General features: G+C 33.9%; 1 protein-coding gene across 6 annotated transcripts in view; it reads right to left on the reverse strand.

Annotated features, from left to right (window-relative positions):
* The window catches only part of polybromo (protein), a 686,480-nt gene that overhangs the window by 570,565 nt on the left and 98,155 nt on the right, over positions 1–17,760 (reverse strand). For all 6 annotated transcript variants that reach the window (XM_090406695.1, XM_090406694.1, XM_090406697.1 and 3 more), the window contains one exon: positions 6,660–6,827. In XM_090406695.1, coding sequence (XP_090262821.1) covers positions 6,660–6,827 — 168 coding nt within the window. The remainder of the gene's footprint in view (positions 1–6,659; positions 6,828–17,760) is intronic.

Raw genomic sequence — 17,760 nt, forward strand, 5'->3', positions numbered from 1 at the left:
AAGACCAAACAAAACTGGTGAGATCTTTCTGAGCAATAAATACAAAATGTTATATTCAGGCAATGACAATCAAGGAAAAGAAGAAGTAGCCATAGTATTCACACAAAATACGAGGCTAATCTTCTTGAATGGCAGTCAGTCTAATAGAGTAATGTGGGCAAATATGAGAATGGGGAACTGGACAATGAGACTTATTTGTGCCTATGGTCCCACAGAAGGTTCTACTAAGGTAGAAGTGGAGGAATTTTTTGAGGCTTTAGAAAAAGCAACTGACACAATGAAAAATGAAAAGTTGGTCCTTGTTGGGGATCTAAATTGCAGAGTAGGAAATGAATGTCAGACATACAAAAATATTTTGGGAAAATTTGGAGAAAAGAGCAAAGCTAATAATAATGGCAAATATCTGTTGGATTTCTGCTCAGGACATGGACTGGTTATTACTAACACCATGTTCCAACATAAAAATGTGCACAAATTCACATGGAGAGAAGAGACAAGGAATAAGAAAAGTCTCATTGACTATGTTATTGTTGATAGTGATGTTTTCTCCCTGATGCAGGACACCAGAGTGTACAGAGGATTTCAAATTGGAAGTGATCACTATTTAGTCTTGAGCAGGATAAAATTGAATTTAATATTGAAAATAATAACATGTAAGAAAGTTTTAAAGCGAATAAAAGTTGAGCAGCTCTCAGATGTGAACTGTAGACTAAAATACACAAAGATTATTGAAGAAAAAATGAAAGAGTTTGAGAACAGTAATAAAACCTTGGAGATTCAGTGGCAAACTCTGAAGAAAACAATGATTGATTCTGCGAGAGAGGCATGTGGTGAGGTTGTCTGTAAGGATAAAAAAATCAGAACTCCCTGGTGGACACAGGAAGTTAAAGAGGGAGTGAAGGAAAAGAAGAAAGCATACCAAAAGTTCCTGTCAAATAAGTCAGCTTGTGCTCTTAGAGAATATAGAGACAAATGCAAGAATGCTAAACACTGTGTAAAACTAGCTAAACAAAAGTCATGGGACGACTTTGGCAAGAATATAGAAAATAAATATCAAGAAGGTGGCAAAATATTCTGGAGGTTGTTGAAGAAGCTTAAGAATGGAGGAAAGAGTGCTGTAAAAGGAATTAGAGATGATAAAGGTGACATGAAAACGGGAGAAAAAGATATCCTTGAAGTATGGAGTAATTACTTTGAAAACCTGCTAAATGAAACAAGCAGTGATGACAGCACAGTGGTAAAAAACACTGAGCAGGCATGCAGTCAGGAATACATATCCATACTTGAAGTAGAAAAAGCCATCAAAGGCTTGAAATGTGGAAAGGCAGCAGGAGTAGATGATATTCGACCAGAAATGCTGAAGTATGGAGGTATAAGAGTCTTACAGTGGCTGCACTGCATAGTTCAGAAAGCATGGACAGAGGGACGAATTCCTGATGATTGGAGTAGAGCTCTTATAGTACCCATATATAAAAAGGGAAATAAAACTGAATGTCAGAATTACAGAGGTATTTCCCTACTGAGTGTTCCTGACAAGATCTATGCAAGTATACTTGAGAAACGGTTGAGAAAAATTGTGGAAGAAAAGCTTGGTGAAGAACAAGCTGGATTCAGGCCAAATAGAGGCTGTGATGACCAGATCTTCACTTTACGACAAATAGTCGAGAAAGCATGGGAATATAACAAAGATCTGTATTTAAGTTTTGTCGATTTGGAAAAGTCATATGACACGGTGCCAAGAGAGAAGCTATTCAATATGCTGCAGTTATATGGTGTCAACGGGGCATTATATCAAGCAATACATAGTCTTTATTTGAGTTGTATGTCAGCAGTTAGAATTGAAGGAAGTACAGTAAGATGGTTTAATATTAAATCTGGTGTGAGACAAGGATGTACATTATCCCCTCTGTTAAACATTATCTATATGGTTCACATTATGAAGGAAAGTGGTATTAAACATGATATCAAAATTGGAGATGTTAATGTCAGCTCTTTGCTTTATGTGGATGATGTTATACTTCTAAATAAATCTGCTACAAGTCTGCAAGATTCTCTGACTAAATTGAATAGCTGTTGTAATAGATATGGTATGAAGGTCAGCAATAAAAAGACAAAGACAATGAAAATAGGGAGAATCATTGAAAATGTCAACTGTGTTGTGAATGGAGAACCTGTGGAACAAGTAAAACATTTCAGCTACTTAGGCATGATTTTTACTGAAGATGGTGAATTAAATATGGAAATAGACGCAAACTCAACAAAGCTGGTATGGTATGAAATCAACTGAATAAATTTATATGGAATAAGAGAGAAATTAGTCGGAACACTAAATTAGCTGTATACAAGACAATGTTCAAACCAGTTTTAACTTATGGATCTGAGAGCTGGGTCAGAAGTAAAACACTTGACCAAAGACTAGAGACCACAGATATGAGAATCCTGAGAAAGATTATAAGCGTGAACAGATGGCTTCAATGGCAATATCATATTAAAAACGAGGATATTAGGAAAGAACTTGGCATTGTCAGCATCCAGGAATGTGTTAGCAGAGCTAATCTCAGGTGGTATGGTCACTTAAACAGAATGGGCGAGGAAAGATTAGCAAAACAAGTGTTCTCTGCCAGGTTGGCAGCAAAACGACCCAGAGAAAGATCAAGATATAGGTGTATTGATACGGTACAAAGTGCTTTAGACAATAGAAATATAAGATCTGTTAATGTAGGAGTCTTGACAAGTAACAGACTGATTTGGAGGAATATTGTAGATAGGAAATTAATAATGATGTAATTTTTTTCATGTAGTACTATCATATCCTGTACACCCCTTGAGGGTACATGGCAGGAAATTGATGATGATGATGATGATGCTTGTTTCATTTAGCAATTTTTCGAAGTAATTACTCCATACTTCAAGGATATCTTTTTCTCCCATTTTCATGTCACCTTTATCATCTCTAATTACTTTTACAGTACACTTTCCTCAATTTCTAAGCTTCTTCAACAACCTCCAGAATATCTTACCACCTTCTTGATATTTATTTTCTATGTTCTTGTCAAAGACCTTCCATGACTTTTCTTCAGCTAGTTTTACACAGTGTTTCGCTTTCTTACATTTGTCACTGTATTCTCTAAGAGTATAAGCTGACTTATTTGCCAGGAACTTTTGATATGCTTTCTTCTTTTCCTTCACATTTATTTAACTCTTTAACTTCCTGTGTCCACCATGTAGTTCTGATATTTCTATCCTTGCAGACCACCTCATCACATGTCTCTCTGGCTGAATCAATCAGGGTTTTCTTCATAGCTTGCCAATGAATCTCCGAGGTTTGGCTCCGCTTTTCAAACTCTCTCATTTTTTTTTCAATAATCTGTGTATTTTAGTCTACAGTTCACATCTGAGAGATGCTCAACTTTTATTCGCTTTAAAACTTTCTTACATGTTATTCTTTTCAATATGAAATTCAATTTTATCCTGCTCAAGACTAAATAGTGATCATTTCCAATTTCAAATCCTCTGTACAGCTGGTGTCCTGCACGAGGGAGAAAACATCACTATCAACAATAACATAGTCAATGAGACTTTTCTTATTCCTTGTCTCTTCTCTCCATGTGAATTTGTGCACATTTTTATGTTGGAACATGGTGTTAGTAATAACCAGTCCATGTCCTGAGCAGAAATCCAACAGATATTTGCCATTATTATTAGCTTTGCTCTTTTCTCCAAATTTTCTGAAAATATTTTTGTATGTCTGACAATCATTTCCTACTCTGCTATTTAGATCCCCAACAAGGACCAACATTTCATTTTTCATTGTGTCAGTTACTTTTTCTAAAGCCTCAAAAAATTCCTCCACTTCTACCTTAGTAGAACCTTCTGTGGGACCATAGGCACAAATAAGTCTCATTGTCCAGTTCCCCATTCTGATATTTGTTTATATCTCTCTACTTGAGACTGCCTGCCATTCAAGAAGATTAGCCATATTTAGTGTTGAATACTACGGCTACCCTTCTTTTCCTTGATTTTCATTGCCTGAATATAACATTTTGCATTTATTGCTCAGAAAGATCTCACCAGTTTTTGTCTTTTTTGTTTCAGTCACCCCTATTATGTCAATCTGGTACTTATCTAATTCCTCAGCTAGCTCCATCTCTTTGCCATTCAGGCTTCTTACGTTGATAGTACCGATCTTTAACTCTGGTGATGTTGAGTTGGGGTTTGTTTTTAGATTTGTTCCAGTAGCTGACTTTTCGCTGTTCGCCCTGGTTCCCTGGCGAAAACAACGGGGGCCCCTTGTTTAAATGGGCGATGCCCCAGCGGGCATGAAATTTTGTCATGTTGTACCATCATTTTCTATATAAGAATACATTCTTATATAGAAAATGATGGAAAATGATTGGTTTAAGCCAATAAGAATACAATTTGGTCGGCTAAATCCCAAATTGCCAGCCCATCCTCGTTCGCTCAGTATCCAGATGGATACCCAACAGGGTGCACCACAAGAAGGTGAGGATTGGACATTAGGACATCAGAAGCCCTGGTCGGTTCTCTGCATTCCTTTAAAGGCTATGTGGAGGTCTCCTCTCAGTTATATAGCTTTGATCCTTAAGCACCCCATTTCTTTTTTTTTTTATCATATTTAATTTCATCTACTGATATTTCAAATGGGAGGGTTCATTGTCTGGGTTTTTTTTTGCACTGGGGGTTAATGTCCAGGGGTCTTTTAAAAGGGGGATTTTTTTTAAACAGGGGGTTATTGTCCGGGAAGCATTCATGGGTCCAGTTTGCCTGCTTACAGGATGAAAACCCCAGATAAACTGATGGAAAAAATCCCGCTGTCCATGCCCAAGACCAGCTAACTAAGGCTGAGGAAGATTCTCAAGTGACTCATGTCATCGATGGGAATCAAACCAAGGACACTCCTTCCCCAAGCATATGGTTGCAAAGCACATAGTCACTAGCCTAACCATGCGGACAATCCCAAAATTATTGGGGGGGGGGGGGAGGAAAGAATAGCCCATTCTACCAGTTTTCCTACAGAAAGAATTGTATATGATTATGTTACCAAAATCTAAATTATTTCATCTAGTCACCATCTTCAATCTAAACTCACTAAATTACTTATATCATTTGAAAAATTCCTTAGCCTGCTACACAGTATTGATGTACTATAAGTTCACAATCAGGTAGGTGAGAGAGAGAGAGAGACAAAAAGTTGGTTATAGAATTTCTAGCAGTATAGTACAGCAAACTAGCTATACAGGTATCCCCCGATTAACATGGTTAATTAATCCCTCGATGTTACTGCGTATATCAAATATAATAATCAATGGTAAAAATTACAATTCGTCCATGATCGATTACTGTATTAATAATTCGTTTTATATGGCACTCTTTTAGGAAAGATAAAAAAATTAATGCAAAGTAAATGTTTAATAAATACTTGTACCTACATTATTTATTGCAATTTTTTTATCAAAAGAAGTTATCAAGAGTCATTTGAACAGTTTTAGTTTTTTTCTTATTGGCATAAATTCTACAATAACAAGCAAAATGACACTCCAGACCTCGGCAAACAAGCAATGAAACATAAAAAAAAACAAAAAAAAAAACACTGCAAATATAATACATGATGGTACAAATTAAGTTAATATTGAATCCAACATTATTTCATAGCCGAATATAGAAACTACAAGAGTTTTGTGCCGAATATATAGAAACTAAAAGTTTCAGCAGATGCAAGCATAAGCAACCTTATGGGCAACTCGTAGTAAAGGTGGAGTAAGCTCCAGATCACTTTCCTTTGTATTTTCCATAATGTAAAGCACATCTCCTAGAGGACATATATGATAAATAAGCCTTTGGCTCTCTATTTCAGTAATACATGATGGTTTATTTATTTTCAGTTACAATCTAGAAATTATTGAACAAAGAATAAAAAAAACAACAACTATACCATACTATACTGACATCGGAGGTCGCGGTATCTCTCAGATACAATTTACTGTCAAATATCACAAACCTTTACATAACATGTGTTAAACCAAACTGACAGGAAAAAAACAGTGTGGAATATCATTCTTAACATATGAATGCACAGCTCTGCATGACCTCCAAGCAATGCACTGAATTGTGTAAGAATATTTATATTAAACATTTTGCATGTATCTGTCAGATCAGCTGCGAGCTCCGCAGGGTTAAAGGTGCGTTAATCAAAACTCTTACCATGTAGATCAAGGGATTGCCCCAATTGATTTCACCGCGTTAAGCAAAACGCATTAAGGAAGGGATACCTGTAGTGTGTATTTAGTGAAAATGCTATCTAGTAGAAATAAAACCATAGAAATTTCAATTTACATATTGAAAATCTGTTGACATGTGAAATAAAATAGCCATCTGAGCTGAAAGGATTACAAAGTTTTGCAAAATCATTAATGTTGTTAAAGTGAAACAGTGTTAATACAGTAATAAAAAAAGAATGTTTATGCTGTGCATTACCATGATGTTTTTTCTTTGAATAAAATTTCATATCAGTGTATCACATTGATATTAAATATTTTATTATTTAATAAAATTAACTGATCTAAGAAAAATATTATGCTGTGTTATATAAATTACTCAACAATATTTTTCAAAAATAATATCCACAAGAAAAAATTTACCTTGTATATTTGAGATCCTGGTTCATTAAATGTTTTAGCATTTTTCACCATCTGTAAGAGATCTTTTTCCATTTCTGATAGTGACTGGTAAGCATTATTTTGAATCTTGGAAGCTATCATTTTCAAATCCTTTGGATCAGTTATAACCTTATAGTATTCTGGATATCGCTATTAATAAACATTCAGTAATATATAAAATGCAAATGTATACAGAGTTACAATTTTATATAAAACTCAATACTGTATCACTAGATAAAAAAAGTATGCATAATTTATTAAAATAGGTTAAATGAGTGACAATATTCCATTTTGGAAGATTTTTTTTTTTTTCTGAGCAGAAACACAGATCATAATTCCTCTTTGCAGACCTGAAAATTATTATGCCTTATGTAATATTGATTTTCTTTTACAGTACTACTTTCAGTCAAGTGTTCAACAACTATCATTAGAGCTAGAACTTATAAAGTTATACCTAGCTCTTAACTATTGTTAGAACTAGGTTCTGAATAGGCTATAACCAAGCAGAACTGCATAATTACACAAAAATTAACATTATGGCAATGATGCGATGTGTGGATTTCAATGTAGGAAGAGAGCTCTTTCAGAACTTAGAATATAAATTCAGATTAATATCATTATACCCTTACTAGCTAACTGCTGACAGACTAGGATGGTATAATAGTAAAAAAAAAAAAAAAAAAAATACTGCACAGAGGTGAAAAAAACTGGGTGAGTAAGAAATAGGTAATATGGAAGTAGTTGAGGAAAAAAGAAGAGTGCAGCCCAATTTAGAAATCATGATGGTTTGACAAGTGCTTCACAATAATGAACAAGAGTTGGAGAGGCTAGAAAAGTACTTATTAAGTATCAGAATAGATAAGAAAATACAGGGGGGGATAGGAGGTTAGTGAACAGAAAAGAATGAAAAAAAGATAAGATAATGTACAGTGATTTGATGATTAGGAAGAAATGGCTTGATGAAAGCACACTTAAAGCATGTTTTAGCCAAGTTTTGTGATGACTGTATTGTAAGCAAGTAGAAAAAGGGGAAGATTTGAGTTTGTTGGCTGGAAAAAGTGACTTGAAAGGAGAAAATAAGGTGTGAGAGAAGATATGAAAGAGCTGTGGAATAAGGTGAAAAAGGAGAGAACACAGATCAATGTTGTGAGCCTGATGCTAAGGTATGATACGAGTTAAGATGAGAGAGATAAACATTAAGATGAAATTAAGATGATTCATGTGAGAGATAAAGACTAAGATTAAATTAAACTGATCAGGATGAAAGACAGAGATTAACATAATAAGATGATTAAGGTGGGGGTGAGAGGGGAAGGAAGAGAAAATTACAGTATGGAAGGAATGACAATGAAATTGGTGGAACTAGTTTTTTTCAGACAAAAAAAGCAATGGGATCAGGAATTCAGTTGAAGAACCAGCTCAGGGAGTCTATTTGAACCAGGTGGGTTTTAAGAGGTACATGAATATGCATGAGCCTAGTGGTCAGTTATAAAGTATGTTCCCTAATGCCAAAGGCATCAAGAATAATGGCAAGGAATTTTTAGCAATGGTAAATGAAAGAACCAAAAATTATTAGTTACACCTGATCAAGAGAAAAAGATATGCTTATTGTAGCAGAGAGTAGAGAGGACAGAAAAGGTAGGGAAATAGTGCTAATGATTACAGAAGTAAATCGAACCAGAGTAACTCCTAGTAGTATGATAATATAGGTCATGGATTCAAGGCTGTTTGGTGTAAGTGGTTAAGGGTACAAAATACAAAATTGGATATTGCAATGGCCATCATCTGAAGAGGACTGTGGATATAAGTAGAATTGTTATTATGAATTATTCCAACTATGGGAACAGACTGAAATAAGGTAAAAAAAAAACATGCAAGATGAGGGAAAGAGAGCAGAATTGCTGAAGTATAAATGATTTAAGCAGCATGTGATAGAAGGGACATAGAGTACAAGAATATTGGATCTAGTAACATCTGAGGATTTGAATATAAATGAAGTGATTATTTTGCCTCCAACTGGAGAGAGACAGAATGATCATGAAAAATTTAACTTGTTAGGTGATAAATCATGTTAAGAGCTTAAATTAAAAAGGGAAATTAATATGATTAATATTAATTAAAAAAATTAATATGGAACTATTCAGGTGATTGTAATAAACTGAAATGGCATACTGAAGCAGTGATTGAAATAAGAAACTGTATGGTAGAAGAACTAGCAATGCATGGGAAGTAGTCAAGGGTCTGAGGAAAGCCACACCTGACTGCATATGTAAAGATGGAAAATACACAGCATAGGAGTTAAATGGATGAATAAAACTTTAAAGCAAGAGCTACTCAAAAAAGGAAATGTAGTCCACTCAATATCAGGAGAAGTGTGATGATGAGGCTGAAGCACAGTATAAAAAGCAAGTAAGGAGAGATAATGATAAGGAAGGAAAAACTGAACAATGAAAAGAAATTAGTCAAACAAGCCAAGGAATATCTGAGAGAATGTTTTAATTAGTGTAAAAAGAAAGGTGAGAATGACAAGAAAGAAATAACAAATAACTTTAGTGAATACATATAGCACGAATATGTCAAATGCCAATTGTTGAATGATTGCTTCAGTTAAGGTATACATTCTAGGTAGAACAGTATCTCTCTGGATTCTGAGAGAGAGCTAAACAAAGAGTAGAGATCGATGACTTGGAAATATTAAAGCTCTTGCAAGAGTTTGACAGCAGATATTGCCATGGATACTGAAGGAACGTACACAAGAATTAGCAATGCCTCTGACCTGGCTGTTCAACTTTAGCCTCAACACAAGAATAGTTCCTAATAAGTGGAAGGAAACCAAGATAATTCCTAGTTACTTCATGCCTAGCCCAAGGGCAGAGCTAGGAATGAAGCAACCAATTTAACATCAGTTCCTAGAGTGGTCAAATGGCCAGCAAGATGCAACTACCTTGCTTATTAAAGATCTAAAGTGGTTGCTGCTGCTGTCATGTTTGTCTCAGTTTTCTCTTCCACATGAATATAACACTCTTTCAAGAGCATGCCTAATACTTTGTAGGGAACCAGATCTCCCTCCCCTTTTGAGGGTGTAAAACACTTTCTTCAGGCTTGTTGCTAGATGGTATACAGGACCAACCTTGACAATAATGATTCAGAAGACTTTATGACTGGCTAGCAAATAATCCTGCTATTGTTTACTCAGCGAAATGTGATGGGGGGAGGCAAACAGAAGATTCTAATCCCTTCCTCTTATACAAGGACTCCAGGCAAAATACCATAAGTCAAACCAGTGAATGAATACAATATTATAGTGTTAAAAGATGTAAAACCAAATGTCATTGTCTACAACTTGAATGGGTTTTTTTTTTACCACAAGAGGTCAGGCTATGTTGATTATAACAATGTTTTAGACTTAATGTAGCTTACAATAGTAGTTGCTGTTATGTAGTGTGTGTGTGTGTGTGTATATTAGATGTATATATTCCTGAAGATGACCTTAATGTAATGGTCAAAACAGAGAATTTTAATATTATTAAAGTTTTTAACTCAAATAGTAATTAACTCTATAAATCAATAAAATGAATAATTTTACTGCATACTGCAAAAATTCTCCCATATAAAGCAATCCAATCAAACCCATAAAATAAATAAATAAATAAATAAACATTAATATTTATTTATTTATATTTACATTTATTGTAATTTTTTTTTATATCCACCAACATCTGTTCTGTGGCTGAATAGCAATATACATGATATATACACCACTATTTACAGTCATCCAAACCAGACCCAACTTCATTGGCAATCTCAACAAATACCAATCCACATCAACTGCCTAAATTATACTTTACAAATTCCTTACAAGAGCAGTGCATATGAATTCCCCTGTCAGAGAATGCTAAACCAAGAATCCCCTCCATTTGATGCATTCTGGCTCAATTTCTTTGCAACATTTCCTATGGTCCTCTAACAAGCATAACTATCTCTAGCTTTCCTGTTAGTCCAGCATCTACTCTAAGGTATAGAAGCAAACCTATATTCAAGCCCAATGCAAAAAGATAAATCAGCTCTAATAAACTCTCATCCAATTATTTTCACTTCAATTCTCTTAAAATCATGAAGAAAGTCACACCAGCCAACTTCTTGCTCACTTGGAGGCCACCAGCTAATTAGTGACAGATACACACATTTTACAAATCTTGATCCACTGCCAATCTCTTAGTGGTCACAAGATACAGAAAGAGTTTGCACTTGGAATTTCTTTGGCATCTGATCAAGTCCAGAACATAAGCCTATGCAGTAAACAGATCATATGTTCTGCAGTTTTTGCCTTTGCAATTGAGATGCCAGCTTTCTCTCTAATTGTTTACTATTGGTAGATGGTTTCCTTTTCACAGATTTCCTCACTGAAGCCAGAATAATTCAAGGCTCTGTACATAAATCACCTCTCTCTGATCTAAAATCCTATCCACAGCTTTGCTAATAGTACACTCCATTCACTTCTTTTTTCGACAAATCTTGTATCACATAATCATTAAATGCTTCAAGATCTTCCAAAACCAATAACTTAAACTCCGATCTCTTTACCATTCATAAGTACAGTAAGGATAACCTTGTTATCTTCACTGCTACCAAAACACAGTTTTATTTCACTTCCCCTTACTTTCAACAATACCCAGACTCCAAACACAATCAGATTTCTCTTCTTTGGGCAGACTTTCATCCACATACAAGTTCAGTTTCTGCCTTATGCCTCTTCTAAAAGTTTTTTTTAGAAGACTGGAAGAATAAAGCATCTGTAGAAGAGCCAGAAACTGAACATCTGTGAGAGAGGGATCATCAATTAGTAATTTCATGGACAATGTTTTGCTCAACTGGTCACCATAATTCCTCAATGTTTCTCCAAGACTATAAGAACATAATTGCTGCTAATCAATATCCGTTTATTGTGCAGCTTCAACCTATCAACTAACCTCTTCTTCTTACTCTTTTATTCCATCTACCTCTAGTCTTTGGAACAACCTGTTTTGTTCTATCTTTCATAAAGAAAAGACTACAACTTTAGCTGTTTAAGAAACATATCAATAGATTCCTTCTTTCTCCTTAACCTCTTGCTCACACACTACACAGCATTGTGTGTTACAGGTTTGCAACCATTAATGTATCAATTTAATATTTAGCATTAAAAGAGAGAGACAGACGGATCTAGAAATTAAATTATTGATGATGTTTCATATTTCTGTGGTTTAGCAAATGTTCATTAGACTTTATAAAGACCACATATTTAGTAACAAGAACTAGTTTTATTAAAATAACAGTAAAACTGAGCAAGTTTCATAAGTTGTCCAACTTACAACATTGAGTGAGGTGGGAGGGACTTGTTTTAATTTGCTAACTTCAACAACACAGTGCATTTAAAAGAGTGAAAAAAAAAAAGTATTGAATTAAACAATGTGCACATAATAGAACAAAGCTAGTTATTATTGTCACATTATTGAAATGATGTGTTCATATCCCAGATCCATTATTGTTAGATTTGTGATAAATGCAGACACCAAAACTGGTATATAGAATTAAGCCTCAGGCGTTTTTTTTTTTTTTTTTTTTTTTTTTTAAACGTGTGGGGATACAGAGCAATTTGCGAGGTGTCGCTTTAAATCTTAAATTTTTTTATATAACAGTTATAATCAATATATGGCATTTCTGTTTTTTTTTTTCCCAAAATACTAGGTGGCCTGTGTTTGTAGTGTGAAAGACTAATTGGTATCTATGTTTCCTTTTCTTTTCAATATCCTTTTACATGTTTTGACACACACACATTTCTGCAGATCATCGCATCTGGTCTACACAACAAATGCCACAAGAACAATGAATTTTATATATTCCAAGTTTCTCTATGCATGGATGTGGAGGTTCTGGCAGACACAAGAAGAACCTAGAAATCTTATACATTGGGCTACACAAAAGCCACTTTAATGTCATTACACAGCATCTCTGCAATTTTGTCTGTAACATTCTTGATGTAGAATAAGGTGATAGCATTTATGAAATCTTGCTTGTTACAAAGAACTAACAGAAGCATGTCTAAAAAAAAAAAGAGTAAGGTGATGGCATTTATGAAATCTTGCTTGTTACAAGTACCCAACAGAAGCATGTCTAAAAAATTTCATTAATCATCTTCAGTTTGAACCCATCGAGGAAGAGTGTATTTAAAGAAACAAAGTTCTTCATTCCCTTTTTTCTGTTATACTGGAGATGCTGTGGATTCTGTCCTATAATGTTTTTATTGTGCCTATCTTTTATAATGGATAGGAAGCAGCACATAAGAAACTCTCAGTTGCTGTAGGTTTTCAGTATATTGAAAAGTTAAACCTTTTTTTCCTCTTTAGATACTTCTGTGATCCTCAAGTTGTAGAATGAAGTTTATGTTTTGATGCAAGATGTTCAGATAATCTTTAAACCACTCTAATTCTTCTGTTGTTCTAGATGAATAATGGAAATATCAAATGTAATGATGATATTTTCATTATGTAATGCAGCCAAGTTTTTGATGTTTTATGATATTTTAAGTGACTTTCTTTTTGAAGTTCTCCATAAGTAGGTCTGTCAGGATGGGTGATAGGGTGGAACCCATGGTTAAGTCCTTGTGTCTTTTCCCAATATTTATCCTCAAATTTAAAGAATGTGTGTTCACTGCAATGTCTGGAGATGCAATGTGCTGTCCCTATGGACACTGGTGAACAGTTTGATGGGTATCTAGATTCTATTTTTTAAACAGTCTGAGATGTCTGAAGATTCCAGTTTTAAATATTTTACTTTTTCAATAAAATGCAAACTATTCTTCACATATGATTCTGTTTTACCTACATGTGGAGCTACCAGACTTGAAAGATATTCTGCTACACTGGAGAATCACTTGTGTCCATGACAGGCATAATATAACTTATGGTTTATAGATTTTTGGTGCTCCATAAATTCCTGAGACTAAAGGATGTTTTAATGTTAGAGATTTCTTCCATTCTTCTGGCCAGTTTAGTAACTTTTTAAGTAAGTCATTAGTTTTGATATGTATTGTATTTTGATATAGTGTGCAGATGCATAGGTATCTTCTAGTGAGGACACACTAGATCTTCATAAACTGTTTCCTTCAGATATGGTTAGTCTATTCAGATAATGCATTGAACACACATTCTTTAAATTCAGGATAAGTAATGGGAAACAGGCAAAAGGACTTATGGGTTTCTCCCTGTCAAGAAGCCCTAGCAAACCTATTTATGGAAAACTTCAAGAAGAAAGCCATTAAACATGTTATATAAATAAATAAAATCTTGGCTGCATTACATCGATGATGTAAATGATATAATTTTTTTATTATTTTGTCGTTTATCCCAATGTACAAGAATTTTAGGTTATTGTTCCCACATCCACCTATAAAAAAGCTTGGAGCATATAAAATTCATTGCTATTGCAGCATTTGGTGTGCAGGCCAGACAAGATGATCTGGAGATATGGATATATCAGAACAAGTAATGGACTTTGAAAAGAAAAGAAAACATAGTTGAAAGATATTCTGCTACACTGGAGAATCACTTGTGTCCATGACAGGCATAATATAACTTATGGTTTATAGATTTTTGGTGCTCCATAAATTCCTGAGACTAAAGGATGTTTTAATGTTAGAGATTTCTTCCATTCTTCTGGCCAGTTTAGTAACTTTTTAAGTAAGTCATTAGTTTTGATATGTGCGAGCCCATGTTGGGTCCCAGTGTGCAGATGCATAGGTATCTTCTAGTGAGGACACACTAGATCTTCATAAACTGTTTCCTTCAGATATGGTTAGTCTATTCAGATAATGCATTGAACACACATTCTTTAAATTCAGGATAAGTAATGGGAAACAGGCAAAAGGACTTATGGGTTTCTCCCTGTCAAGAAGCCCTAGCAAACCTATTTATGGAAAACTTCAAGAAGAAAGCCATTAAACATGTTATATAAATAAATAAAATCTTGGCTGCATTACATCGATGATGTAAATGATATAATTTTTTTATTATTTTGTCGTTTATCCCAATGTACAAGAATTTTAGGTTATTGTTCCCACATCCACCTATAAAAAAGCTTGGAGCATATAAAATTCATTGCTATTGCAGCATTTGGTGTGCAGGCCAGACAAGATGATCTGGAGATATGGATATATCAGAACAAGTAATGGACTTTGAAAAGAAAAGAAAACATAGTTTGGGATCAGCCTTTCACACAACAAACAACTTGGTGTAGTATACTCTTATAACCTTATAGATCATAGCTGTTATATAAGAAAATTTAAAGAGGCCTCAGAAATGCTCTGTACCCCCACACACAGCAAAAAAAAATTATTGGAGATATGGATATATCAGAACAAGTAATGGACTTTGAAAAGAAAAGAAAACATAGTTTGGGATCAGCCTTTCACACAACAAACAACTTGGTGTAGTATACTCTTATAACCTTATAGATCATAACTGTTATATAAGAAAATTTAAAGAGGCCTCAGAAATGCTCTGTACCCCCACACAGCAAAAAAAAAAAGGCATTATTCTACACTAGGTTTGGCCTACAGTTAACACAAATCTAATAGCAGTAGATCTGGGAGGATATGACATGCATCATGCCACAGAATGTGACAGCAATAACTAGCTTTATCTATCACCTGCACATTGTTTATTTCAATTTTTTTCACACTGTTATATGTATTAGACTACTGAAGTTAACAAAAAAGTCTTTCATGTGCAATTATTCTTTCTATTTTTTTTCTAATCAATTAAAACAAGTCCTGTAATCCTGATGATATAAGTCTGATGACTTATGAAACTTGTCAGATTTTATTGTTATTTTAATACAACTACTTCTTATTAAACACACTCTTAACTTTATTCATTTAATTACATTTAATGCAAATTTTTCAGCATATGATGACCAATATTACTAATTGATAGTTTTTTAAACTTTCTTAGTTAAAACATCTATGCACTGCATGTGTCCAAAGCAATCAGTCATTACTAATGCACATATTACAGTATCTACTTACTATATAGATTAATTTTAATATACAGATTTAAAGACAATTTACTACTTACACAATAGTAAATCTAATATATAGTAGTACAGCAGCTGTGTTCCACTTCTGATAAGAATATTTTAACAGAAATCAAACTATCCTACAACATAATTAATCATTATATCATTACTAGTTTCTTATCAAGAATTTTCTTTCAAACCTGCCATTATTTATCAGGTGTACTTTTATATCATTTTGAACACTACTAACTGCATTATTTAACCTCATCTTGATCTTCCTTTGGATCTCTTCTCTGCCACATCTTGAACATCTGAAGCTAATCCTTCATCTCCCATGTCATTTTCCTGATTTCTCAGATTAGATTCCTGATTTACTTTCTTGAATATTAATAATGCCAAATTCATTTCTATTATCTTCATTTTTAATATGTTTATAGATGATGCCAATATCTGCTCTCCTAATTTTTCCCATGTGTCCAGCCCTGAATCAATGGTTTTCTAATCCAACTCTCGGATCAGATCCATCTGTTAAACACTAATCAAATAATTACCCTTTACTTAATCCATATATAATTATCCAATTTGTTTCTATATCACATCAACCTTACTTTTCTATCATCTTTTCTTTCATACTTGTTAGAAACTATGATATTCTATTATCTGTTTCCATATTTAATCTGCCATTTTAACTAAGATATGTGCTTCAATTCTAAATGCTGATTTTCAAAATTAGTACTGTAAAAACTCTGTACAGTTCTGTATAAGTTCTGTTCAATTTATAAAAAACATATATTCTGAACAGTCCTTCCATTAATACTTAATCATATATTTTTTTGAGATTAAAACAGCTGAGAAATCCCATAATTTTTAACTCTTAAATACTTTATTATGCTTTTTTCTGATCAACTTTTTTAAACTTTCAATCTGGACTGTATAGCTCGTAAATCCTGCTTATTGTTCTTTTCCTACCCCCTTTTTTATGCAATTATTATTATTATTATTACTTGACAAGCACTCTGTTGGAAAGACCCAAGTTCGAATCCCATCTAAGATGAGAGGAACCTTTATCAAGTGTTTTCAATCAAATGGTGAGTTAACCAGTTCCATACAGAGGCGGAAAGTTTTTCTCCTGGAAACTCAGGTTTTTCCTACCTCAAAACAGGCTTACTGACTCCATGAACAAAACACATCTACAGGCATAGGATACTAACTGTGTGATGGAAGAGATTAGGGCCTCACCATCTAATCTTTCTACCGCATTATGAATCTCAGATAGAGAACCACAATAGTCAACCTCTTGGATAGAGATGACACTTAACAGATGTAACTTATATACTGATATTATTATAATCCACACACAATATTTCATGACAGTTTTATATCAACTTTCTTTCAAATCATCTAATATTTTTCAGGTGTATGATTTGATAAGCATTTCAATCTCCTAACTGCACCAATATCAGCACTTGGTCTTTCTCTGAGTCTTTTCCTGCTAATTTTTGCATTAAACATGTGCTTTATTAATCTTTCATTTCCCATTCTGTTTAAGTAACCATATTATCTTAAATTATCTCTACTTAGATATTCCTAAATATTAATAATGTGAAGTTCTTTTCAGATATCTCCATTTTTAATATGGTCTGGATGGTGATGCCATCTCTTCTCTTCCCAAATTCTCCTCGGAGCTCTCAAATCTATGATATCCATCTTTGATTAATGTTTCCTTAACTGGTTCCTTTCTAAACTCTCAGTTCAGTGAGTTAAAACTCACTTGAGCACTGTTTGTATACTGCTAACTTGGTATTTTTGGCTCACTTCTCTTCTTTTATATAAATTTATTCAAGTGGCTTCTCATCATATTATAACTTTTTTTTCTTAATATGAATCCCATACACAAAAGCTAACAAAACTTATAAGAGTAAGATCACGGAGAAAGAAGAAATCTGTTAATGTTTTTCTTGAAGAGCTGAGGGTCATACTCATTGGGGAAAACAGTATGGGTAAGGCTATTCAAAAAAACAGGAGTAGG

The sequence above is a fragment of the Typopeltis vanoorti genome, chromosome 16 (genome assembly GCF_054136105.1).
Source record: "Typopeltis vanoorti isolate ZY-2024b chromosome 16, IOZ_Tvanoo_1.0, whole genome shotgun sequence".
Classification (NCBI taxonomy): domain Eukaryota; kingdom Metazoa; phylum Arthropoda; class Arachnida; order Uropygi; family Thelyphonidae; genus Typopeltis; species Typopeltis vanoorti.